This window comes from Tasmannia lanceolata, unplaced genomic scaffold (genome assembly GCF_043159265.1).
Source record: "Tasmannia lanceolata isolate RefF3 unplaced genomic scaffold, GAP_Taslan_0.1 ptg000012l, whole genome shotgun sequence".
Lineage (NCBI taxonomy): Eukaryota > Viridiplantae > Streptophyta > Magnoliopsida > Canellales > Winteraceae > Tasmannia > Tasmannia lanceolata.
In genome coordinates, this window is record NW_027518689.1 from 30980112 (window position 1) to 30991920 (window position 11809).

An 11809-nucleotide genomic window follows, 5' to 3' on the forward strand; every position below is an offset into this window, starting at 1 on the left:
ACCACCCCACTCCCAACGGATAGTTACCTTCGAGCAGAAGGGAGTGTTGGTAGCGACGTCCCTGAGGCGTCCACAACGTTTCATCCTGGCCGGGCCGTTGAGGTCGTAGCTAGGGCGCGGATGGAAGCCAACCCTAAATACAACATACGGGCTCTTGTCGAGGAGAACTACCTTGATGAGTTCATGATGAGGGACATTAGAGACAGATACTGTGTGCCCCCGAGGTTTGGGCTGAGGGAGGCGGCAGAGGGAGATAGGGCTTGTAATGAAAGCTCGGACGTCTGCATCTATGATGAGTCGTTGAGGGCTGGACTCAGATTCCCCTTGCACCTGTTCTTCGCCGCGGTGCTTTGATATTACGGACTGGCCCCAGCTCAGGTTGCCCCGAACTCGTGGAGGTTGCTGACTGGGTTCATGTACCTCGTTCATGGTCAGCTGGAAAGAAGCGTATCTGTGCCGTTATTCCGTGCTTGTGCACACCTGAAGAGGCATAAGGAGGGGGGCTGGATTTACATTAGCCAGCGCCCCGAGTTGAAAATAATCACCGGCATTCCCTCTTCAATACACTTGTGGAAGAATAGGTTCTTCTACGTCGAAGACAGGGAATCCAGCGAGCCCTGGCCGGTTCCTCTAACATGGAATATCCCGGACACAATTGCGCTGAGTCGCAAGCCGTTTCTTGAGGGCGAAGATATGACGACGTTTGCCCTAATGCGTGATGAGGTGGAACGAGGGGGCTTCATTCACTGTGCGGACTTTCATGGGGAAGAGGTTCTGGTCGAGCTTGGTCTCAGTACTGCGACTCCGGCACGTATGTGACTAGACTTGCTTTAAACTCCCCGTTTGTTTTCTTTTTTGCTTCTGACTGTTCTGTTCATGTTCATTTTCCAGAGATGCAGCACAATCGAAGGTCGAGAGAATAAGGCAAGGGGCTTTTCCAAGGGCCCAGCAGGTCCAGCAGGCCCATAAAAGGAAAGCAGTTGAGATGGCGAGTCCGGCCCCCACCCAAGACACTGCGCCTCAACCGCCTCCCAAAGGCAAAACTACGGTGAAACTGGTTGGTGCCTACGGCCGAGGGGCCGGCTCTTCAAAGTCTGGTGGCACATCCGCTGGAGCTGGAGCCTGTCCTCCCCCAGCGAAGACGGGAGACAATGTGTTTCGGCCCAACTGGGCCGTTCAAAAAGATGACACCGGCCTGGGCGAGAGCCGGGTCGCTGCGGAGATCCTCAGCAAGGCTATCCTTAGGAAGGATAAGCAGCAGGTTCTTCATGAACCGCCAGCTACGGCCGACAAGGCCATCTTCTCTTCACTCTAACAGGTAAGGTGGCTCACGAGTATGCTCGTTTGTGTTCCGTCTTTTGCCTTGCTTTTTTGTGTTGACACTTGCTTGCCTGCAGATTGGAGTGTACTATAATGATCTTCGGGAGAAGAGCAAGAAATTCTCCGAGGCTATAACAAAGTCAGAGGCGGAGAATGAGAAACTGGAGAAGGAGGCGGAAGAGCTCCAAATTAACATTGGACGGATGGAGGCGGAGAAGAAGCTGCTTAAAGAGGAGCTGGCCCGTCAGAAGTAGAAAGCAGCCGAAGCCCTCAACGTCCAGAAGGAGAGAGCCAATGAGAGACAGAATGCGGCCGTCGCAGAGGCCGTCGCGGAGGCCCTACAAAAGAAGGAGGACGAACTATTCAGTTTGTCCAGTGAGGCCTACAAGATTGGATTCTTTGACTGTCTCGAGCAGGTCAAAGTGTCCAATCCAACCGTGACCCTGACCGGCCTGAATATCCCTGAACCACCAGTGCTTGACGATGATGAGCCGGTCACTACCGCGGCCGCAGTGGTCCCGGAGGCGGACTTACAACGGGGTGGAAGCCAAGTGGCCTCTTGAGTCGTCTCATCTGATTCTTTTTGTACTGGTCCTTAGAGACCGCATTTTTGTAACAGCCTTTTGAGGCCTCATTTTTGTAATGGCCCTTCGAGGCCCTACTTTTTTATGAATAGAAATTATATTTTGATGTCTACCTGTTCTCCACTTGTCTGCCTCTGACTAATACTGTTTAATTCTATGCCTTGGGCGGACATTTGAGATAAACTATATTGTGAGTTCCCAAGTTTTGAAGAACTGGGTTTTCAGAAAATAAGTACCCAAGTTTTAGCGAACTGGGTTTCCAGATAATAAGTACCCAAGTTTTAGTGAACTGGGTTTCCAGATAATAAGTACCCAAGTTTTAACGAACTGTGTTTCCAAATAAAAAGTACCCAAGTTTTAGCGAACTGGGTTTCGAAGCGGCTTTAGTTTCTGCTGTCCGGGCTGGTTCCGGACCAGGAGTGAGCTCCCGGCCTTTGCGGAGACGAGCCGTGGCGAACCAAGCAGCGAGTACCCTAGTTTTAGTGAACTGGGTTTCCAAATAATAAGTACCCAAGTTTTAGCGAACTGGGTTTCCAAGCGGCTTTGGTTTCTGCTGTCCGGGCTGGTTCCGGACCAAAAGTGAGCTCCCGGCCTTTGTGGAGACGAGCCGTGGCGAACCAAGCAGCGAGTACCCTAGTTTTAGTGAACTGGGTTTCCAAATAATAAGTACCCAAGCTTTAATGAACTGGGTTTCCAGATAATAAGTACCCAAGTTTTAACGAACTGGGTTTCCAAATAATAAGTACCCAAGTTTTAGCGAACTGGGTTTCCAGAAGGCGCGGAGATCTGCAAAAAAGTTTCCATATCATTCATATTTGACATGTATTTACATTTACAAAATCACCTTTCACGTCCGACGTTTGGCTACTGATAGTATTTCCTGAGATTCTTGGAGTTCCATGCATGGGGTAATAGGTGCTCCTCCAGTGTCTCCAGCTTATAACTTCCTGGGCGAATTACTTCTTTCACTCGATACGACCTCTCCCAGGTCGGGGAGAGTTTTTCGACTTTCTTTGGTTGGGAGACGGCAGCTTTCCTCAAGACTAAATCTCCTGTTCGGAATTCTCTGGGGCGTATCTTTGAATTATGGTAGTTGGACACTTTCTGCTTGTAGACGGCGATCCTGATTCGAGACTCTTCCCGGGCTTCCTCCAGCAAGTCGAGGTTCGCACGGAGCCCGTCATCATTGAGTTGCTCACTGAAGTTGGTGACTCTGGGAGACGCGGCGCCCACATCGACGGGTATTACCGCCTCCGTCCCAAAGGACAAGTTGAATGGTGACTCTCCCGTTGATGTGCGCGGGGTGGTTCGATACGCCCACAGGACATGATAAAGCTCATCTGCCCATCGGCCAGCCGTATCATCCAGCCTCTTTTTAATTCCCTGAAGCAGGATTCTGTTCGTCACTTCTGTCTGCCCGTTCGTCTGAGGGTGCGCCAGTGAAGTAAATCTCTGCTCAATCTTCAAGTCGGAGCAGAATTTTCGGAAGTTCTTGCAGTCGAACTGTCTCCCGTTGTCCGTTATCAAAACGCTGGGGATCCCAAATCTGCAAACTACTGATTTTCAGAAGAAGTTCTGCACATTTTGCTCTGTGATCTGGGCCAGAGGATCAGCCTCCACCCACTTGGTAAAATAGTCAATCGCGACTACTACAAACACGCTTTCCCGGAGGCCGGTGGAAAAGGGCCCAGGATATCCATCCCCTATACTGCGAAGGGGAGTGGGCTGATGATCGGGACCATCGACACGGCAGGCTGGTGGATGGTGGGAGAGAATTTCTGGCATGTCTCGCACCTTCTAACCAGACTCAGTGCATCTTATCTTAAGGTAGGCCAGTACAGGCCTCTGAGCAGCACTTTGATTGCCAGGGCCTTGCCCCCCAGATGCTCTCCACAGATCCCTTCGTGCGTCTCTTGCAGGGTGTATGCGGCGTCGCCCGGCCTGAGGCACATTAGGTACAGGAGGGTGTACGATCTTTTGTACAGATTCTCACCACTGAGGGAAAACCGGGCGGCTCTCTGTATAACTTTGCGGGCTTCCTTCTTGGTTTCAGGAAGTTTACCACTGCGCAGGTATTCAATGATTTCGTCCATCCAACACGACTCGTTCTCCACCTGCATTACTTCAGCGGCTTCACTTTCGATACTGGATTTCTGTAAGAACTCCATGCATATACTTCCGAGAGTGGTATACCCGGAGGCGGCCAGCTTGGACAACACATCCGCTTTTGTGTTTTCTGTTCTGGGGATTCTGATGACCTCAAAACTTTTGAACTTGCTGGCAAGCTGGCGGACCTTGGAGAGGTATTTGATCATACGCTCGTCGCGGGCCTCATAGACTCCTTGAATCTGATTTGCAACCAGCTGGGAGTCGCAGTACGCTTTAAGCCTTTGGGCACTGGTCTGAATTGCGAGACTCATTCCGGCGAGGAGGGCTTCATATTCTGCCTCGTTGTTGGACGCGCGAAAACCGAACCTCAGGGCATAATCTGCAGTGAAGTTATCAGGTTCGGTGAGAATCAGACCGGCTCCACAGCCACCCTTGTTCGAAGATCCGTCGACGTATACTTCCCAGATTAGTTCGGCGGTTGATGGATTCTGCTCTGCTGGTGCGGGGATGATTGCTGCTTCAGTCCCATCTTCTGATTGTTCCTCCGTTGTGAGTGCCTTTTCCACAACTGGGGTTTGAACAATTTCGGATTCAGTGATCTGCTGGGGGATGGTGCACTCAGCTACGAAGTCTGCCAACACTTGACCCTTGATTGCTGGCCTGGGCACGTACTGGATGTCGAACTCGCTCAGCTCCACGGCTCATTTTACGAGTCGTCCCGAGATGTCTGGTCGATGGAGGACTTGCCTGAGCGGCTGATCGGTCAGGACTTTTATAGTGTGGGCTTGAAAATATGGCCTCAACTTCCTGGCTGCCATCACCAGCGCGTAAGCCAATTTCTCGACTCGCTGATACCTGATTTCGGCGTCATGGAGAACTTTGCTGACATAATAAACAGGCTTTTGCTGGTAGTGCTCTTCACGGACTAGGACGGCTGCTAGAGCCGTGGGGCTTACAGACAGATACAGGAGTAGCTCCTCACCCGGCTCCGGCTTCGTCAACAGCGGTGGAGAGGATAAGTACTGCTTTAGCTCTTCGAATGCGGTTTGGCACTCCTCTGTCCAGGGCGCAGTCTTGAGTCCTTTGACTGCGTTGAAGAAGGGTAGGCACCTCTCTGCAGATTTCGAGATGAAGCGCCCCAACGCGGCCACCATTCCTGTGAGCCGTTGCACTTCTCTGATAGTTTTTGGTGGAGTGAGCTCCACCACGGCCCTGATCTTTTCTGGATTGGCCTCTATTCCTCTTTGGCTTACCATAAATCCTAAGAACTGTCCTGAGCTGACGCCGAAAGTGCACTTGGTGGGGTTGAGCTTCATGTTGTGCTTTTTCAGGACCTGAAATGTCTCTCTCAGATCGGATACATGATCCTGTGCACTTCTGCTTTTGACCAGCATATCGTTGACATAGACTTCCATGTTACGGCCGATCTGGTTCTGGAAGAGTCTGTTCACGAGCCTCTGATAAGTGGCCCCGGCATTTTTTAAGCCGACGGGCATGACACGGTAGCAGTAGGTCCCCTGATCTGTCACAAACGAAGTCTTTGGTATGTCCGACTCATACAATCTGATTTGGTTGTACCCGGAGAAGGCATCCATGAAGCTCAGCAGCTCGTGACCTGCGGTGGCGTCAATGAGCTAGTCGATTTTCGGGAGCGGATAACTGTCCTTGGGACAGGCCTTGTTCAGGTCAGTGAAATCAACGCAGGTCCTCCACTTCCCATTTGTTTTCTTCACCAGGACTACGTTTGCCAACCAGTCCGGATACTGAATTTCTCGAATGAAGTCAGCCTTTAAAAGCCTCTCCACTTCTTCTTTTATCGCCTGCTGTCTTTCGAAAGCGAAATGCCTTCTTTTCTGTTTCACCGGCCTGCAAGTTGAGTCAACACCGAGTCTGTGCGTGCTAACCTCTGGGTCGATGCCAGGCATGTCAACGGGAGCCCACGCAAAGACATCCGCATTGTCTTGAAGAAACTCGGTGAGGTGGTGCTGGATACTGCTGCTTAGAGAGGAGCCGATCTGAACGACTTTATCATTGTCGTCTGGGCTCAGCGGGACATAGATGAGGTCTTTGGCGGATTGAGTCCCCCGAAATTCGTCCCTCAGATTGAGTAGCTCAATCGGCAACGATTCCACCGCATTTTTGCCTTTGAGTGCCATTGCATAGCACTCTCTGGACTGGGGTTGGTCTCCCCGAACTTCTCCCACGCCGTTTGGCTTTATGAATTTCATCTTTTGGTGATACGTTGAAGCGACTGCACGGATCAGGTTCTGGTCAGGCCGTCCCAAGATAGCGTTATAGACCGAAGTGGCCCTCACTACTAGGAAATTGACCATGGCGAAGGCTTGGCAGGGCGGTTCTCCGACGAGGACTGGGAGTTCAATTTGTCCCTCTACTTTCACAACCTCTCCTGAGAAACCGAACAGGTCTGAATTCGCCGGCTTCAAACGGTCGTCGCCTATCATCATCTTCTGGAAAGCATGATAGTACAAGATGTCTGCCGAACTCCCGTTGTCCACAAGGATTTTTTTTTACTCCCCAGTTTGCAACGATCATGGTTAAAACCAAGGCGTCGTCGTGAGGCAGTATCAGGTTGTCCAGGTCTGCGTCTGAAAAGGAGATTTCGTTCTCCGTCTTCGTCTTCTTGCTGCATGTGTGCACGGCGTTGACTCGGCGCGCATATGCTTTACGAGCAGCGGTTGATGTGCCCCCCACGGCCGGTCCGCCCATAATCGTGCCAATGACCCCCCTTGGCTGGGGTTGTTGTGCCCCTGGCTACGAACTGGATGGCAGAGGAGATTGGTTCCGGACAGGGGGCGGCTGCGACCGTCGAGGGTTGCGGCTCTGAGGACTCTTCTCTCTTCTCTCTGGTCTGTGGCCATCACTTCGGACATATTTTTTCAAGTAGCCCTGGCCTATCAGCTGCTCAATTTCTTCCTTGAGTTGCCAGCATTCGTCGGTGTCGTGGCCGTGGTCCCTGTGGAACCGACAGTATTTTGATTGGTCTCTTTTGTTTCCTTTGGAGATCATTCTGGTTGGCCACCTCACGAATTCTTCTCCGCTGATGGCGGCCAGTATATGTTTTTGGGAGGTGTTGAGGGGCGTGAAGTTCTCTTCTCTCCTCTGGGGGGACTTCTCTCTTCTGGGGGCCTTATCCTCCCTACGCTGCTTGGTAGGGTTCCTGTCCTCAGAGGTTCTCCTCCGAGTCGAGTCCAGGGCTGCCAGCGTTTCCTCCACTGCTATGTACTCTTCAGCTCCGGTCATTAGATCCGCCAGTGAGTGCGGATTTTGGCGAGCCACTGAGCGGCGGAAATCATTAGATCTGGCGCCCGCGAGGAGTGCACTCATTGCCGCTGAGGGGTCCAAATTCGGTACTTGGAGTGCCTCCCTGTTGAAGCGGCGAACGAACACCTTGAGAGGTTCGTGATCCTCCTGCCGCAAGGCCATCAGGGATGCTGTTGTTTTCTTTGGCCTGCGGCTGCTCATGAAATGGCGGACCAGATCGTCCCTAAAATCTTCAAAGTTGCTGATGGAGTTCGGTTTAATTCTGGAGTACCAGTCCCGGGCCGCACCAGTCAGTGTTGTCGGGAATGCTCTGCAGAGGAAGCCATTGGATGCGCCGTGGAGGAGCATCATCGCTCTGATCGTCTCTAAGTGGTCCACTGGGTCCGTTGTCCAGTCATATTGCGGGACGGTTGGCATTTTGAACCCTCTAGGTGCTGGGGCACTCATGACGTCGTCGGTGAACGGCGTTCTGCTTGAGAACGCCCTAAAAGCGGGCTGGCTCTGATCCTTTGCCAGCTCTTCTATTCGGTGGTCCATCTCTTCCATTCTTCGTAGCATCGGATTAGCTCTACGGTCTGGCTGGTCCGGTGATCTGTTTCTTTCCACTGACGGGCTCGCCGCAAAGCCGGACTGACTTTCCGGACTCTTTTGACGAGGCCGGAACTTCTCTTGCTGTGTCCGATTTTCACGAGCTCGGGGCCTTCGCGGAGAGCGGGACCGCGACCTTCGGCGGCGGTAAGGCTCCGTATGCGCATGCCTGGCCCCTGAGTGATGGACTTGCCTTAAGTGGTGAGTCTGGTCTTCATCGTGGCGCGCTGCCTCTCCTCTATGAATATTCGACCTTTCCTGTACGGGTCGTGAAGCTTCTGGAGGGGGTTGGGGAGGCGCTTGGAGTAGCTGCTGATATTGACCGACCAGAGCCATCATCTGCTGGAAAAGAGCTTGAACTTGATCCGGAGTGGGCATAGGGTTGAGGTGTTCCGAACGAGCCGGGCTCTGTTCAGCTGTAGCAAAGGCTGCCACCATCAGTGAGGCGATTCGCTCACTCCGGGTCCTGCAAGGTAGCACGGTTTGGGTAGTCCGTGCAGTTGGTATTCAGGCGCTCTTCCGCCCTGCCATTTTTGTAAAGAGATTTGAACAGCTTTTAGTTCTGGGGTCCCACGAATTGCGCCAATCTGTTAGACCGAAAATCAGTAACAGGTACAGCAATGACGTAAGAGCTGAGCTGAATGACCAGAGGAATCGAAGTGAAGGAGTCGAGTTCAGCGAGATTGGAACGAAGGAACTGTGTTCTGCACAGAAGCAAACGAGGTCAGAAGACCAACCCGGGTGTTACTCTGGACAGGCCCTTCGACACTCAAGTCAGTATATGAGCAGGAGTGCATAGCGAGTTTAAGAGTGGTGGGTGAGAAGTTATTCATTACCCTTGGTTTGAGCTTTGAACCTCCTTTTATAGAGGGAAGGTTGGTGACGTGGGGCTGCCCACCCAAGGGCAGATGGCAGCCTGCTATAGGCTGGAGTTCACCTACTCCAAGACAGGTACGACAATGACGTAAGAGCTGAGCTGAATGACCAGAGGAATCGAAGTGAAGGAGTCGAGTTCAGCGAGATTGGAACGAAGGAACTGTGTTCTGCACAGAAGCAAACGAGGTCAGAAGACCAACCCGGGTGTTACTCTGGACAGGCCCTTCGACACTCAAGTCAGTATATGAGCAGGAGTGCATAGCGAGTTTAAGAGTGGTGGGTGAGAAGTTATTCATTACCCTTGGTTTGAGCTTTGAACCTCCTTTTATAGAGGGAAGGTTGGTGACGTGGGGCTGCCCACCCAAGGGCAGATGGCAGCCTGCTATAGGCTGGAGTTCACCTACTCCAGGACAGGTGGCGGCCTGCTATAGGCTGGAGTTCACCTACTCCAGGACAGGTGGCGGCCTGCTAGAGGCTGGAGTTCACCTACTCCAGGACAGGTGGCGGCCTGCTAGAGGCTGGAGTTCACCTACTCCAAGACAGGTGGTGGCCTGCTAGAGGCTGGAGTTCACCTACTCCAGGACAGGTGGCGGCCTGCTATAGGCTGGAGTTCACCTACTCCAGGACAGGTGGTGGCCTGCTGGAGGCTAGAGTTCACCTACTCTAGGACAGGTGGTGGCCTGCTAGAGGCTGCTGTTTTTACACCCTATCAGGTACAATAGAAAAATCAATAGAACTAGAAAGTAAATGGACAAATTGAAACCTTGCAAACTTTTAATTCTGCGCAACCTTTGATGCAGACATCATAGAGTTCATCACACATATTCATAAAAAGATGTTGTGTGGTGAGTCAACATTAGTGATTTACACAAAATATTTGCTGTATGGAGGGAATAAAAGAAATCCTGGCAATGTCAAAGGGAAAGATTTGTCACTTTTCACAAAACATAAGAATGTTCTACCAAGTGTTAGCAGGAAATGGGGCTATGGTGGTCAAAAGGAAATGGTACAGCTCTGCCTCAATAGTAAAAATGAATAACCAAATGAAAAGGGCAGAAGGAATGATTAAGGGGCAAAACAAAGAAATACAAACATAAACATCATATGCAAGGTGGGTAAGAAATGCTCCTACTTATATAAATAACATGTAAGCAGTCTTGATCAATCACGTTGCGAACTGATTTGGGGAGGACTGATCATTCCCTCCAAGTGGGTCAAGAGGGTGATCTTGATCAATCACGTTGCTAACTGATTTGGGTTCGTAAAAGCTCCCTGTTTACAAACTTTAGGAGAGCTTCAGAGTTGAAATTTCTAATAGATGGCTTTCATCAAAAATAAAAAAATATGTTGATGAAAGGCAATTGCTCCCTATTAACAAACTTTAATCAAGCTTAAAGAAAAGAAGCCCACTAAATTTCAATTGAGAAAAATTACTTTTATTAGTTCCATTCAATTGAATAAAAGAGAGGAAGAAGACTATACCAGATGCCATTGCCATGAAACTCCAAGGTTTTTGATGGATTATCAAAGAAACTAAAGAGAGAATGGCAACTCGAATGAATGGCCGCGTACAGGTATCCTTAGTAGGGTATTTATTGGGTTTCTAAAACCCTTTACTTTTAGGTCCACAAAAGAAAACACAGGAACCAAAATTTAGAAAAAAAAACAGGGGAAAGAACTTATGGGAAATGATGTCAGCACAACTACACGTTCTCTCGTTTTTTAATTGGGTATCTGAGCTTTTTGGGATCGGTAATGCCTTTGTCACCTATTTAAATGATACGACCATGTCTTGATATTTTCACTGATGCATCTTGTCCGTAGGGGTGGCAACGGGGCGGGCCCGGATGTTGCATTCCCGTCCTCATCTCCGCCTCAAAGAAAATTCCCCGCTTCGGGGATGTCGGGGAAAATCTAGTCCTCGCCCTGTCCCCGCCTCACACTACGGGAAAATGTGTTTAATAGATTTTTATTAGAAAATTCTACAAAAAATACATTTGAGAATGATATTAAGTAAAATTTACGAATACTAAATGGAATTTGTGCTATGATAAGTACCGCTACCCAAATTAAAAGCGAAAAATCCCAATCTAATAACGAAAAATTCAATTTTGTGCGGGGATTACGGGACGGGGCGGGGCCAAAGCAATCCCATCCCCGCCCCCCATCCCTGCTTAGATCGGGGAATACCCGCCCTGTTTGGGGCGGGGCAGGACGGATCCCCTTTTTCACGGGTTTAATTGCCGACCCTACTTGTCGGCCCGGTTAGTTTGTGACCAAAACCAATTGTCGGTGGTCTGGAGTCTAGGGTTGCAACTCGGGTTGATTTTTAGGAATTTGGGTTGAGATTTTACCTCAGGCCAGATTAGGGTTGACTCCTATTCATTTTTTAGCATAAGCTCAACCCAACCCGACCCGACCCAAGTTGCACCCGTAATTTATTTGGACATACATTCGGTTGGCACAAAAATCAATTGTGCTCTCCTGTTTTAATAACTACACCTCATTTAGACTGTTTCTTATTCGTTGTTGAAATTATTTTTTTCTTGAAAAAAAAAGCACATTGAGCATGTAAGAAAGAAAAGAACAGCTAAGCCAAGGACATCTTAGAGAGAGACACCAAACCAAGAGAATCTTTGATAAGATGCAAAAATCAATGAAGTAGGGTAGTGACTAGTGAGATTACAAAATGCAACCCAAAGTTGACTCAAATTGGAGCTAAATTTCATTCTACAACTATACTTGCTTTTTCTCATTGGGTTTTATAAGTCCCTGATCTATAAAATAAAATACATTCTATTAAGTCACTAAGAATTATGCTTAAGCAAAGAAAATAACAGTTTTTAAATATTTCTGAAGTCCCTAAACACTTCAAATGTTAGGGATTTGCTAGGCAATTTCATGGAAAGTCATTTGGAGGCTGAACTTTGCAGCATAGAGCCACCTCATATGAATTAAATGAATAAGACAAAATCTGCTAAAAAGTGAGCCCGTGTGGCTGTTCTCTCCTGCAAAAGTGAGTCACAAAATAGCTTTGTGTGAAATTGCCT

General features: G+C 49.6%; 1 protein-coding gene and 1 long non-coding RNA gene across 3 annotated transcripts in view; both read right to left on the minus strand.

Moving 5' to 3' along the window:
* The window catches only part of LOC143887183 (putative fructokinase-7), a 31798-nt gene extending 21289 nt beyond the window's left edge, over positions 1 to 10509 (minus strand). Inside the window, exon 1 of one of the 2 annotated variants that reach the window (XM_077391286.1) lies at positions 10242 to 10509. In XM_077391286.1, coding sequence (XP_077247401.1) covers positions 10242 to 10257 — 16 coding nt within the window. In that variant the 5' untranslated portion in view covers positions 10258 to 10509. The remainder of the gene's footprint in view (positions 1 to 10241) is intronic. The other variant, XM_077391287.1, reaches the window with a different exon arrangement.
* LOC143887182 (uncharacterized) lies at positions 8626 to 10027 on the minus strand. Its single transcript, XR_013254092.1, has 3 exons — positions 9892 to 10027; positions 9059 to 9465; positions 8626 to 8926 (listed from the first exon to the last, which is right to left on the minus strand). It is a non-coding gene; the product is annotated as an uncharacterized LOC143887182 (long non-coding RNA).
* Positions 10510 to 11809: the final 1300 nt, after the last annotated feature.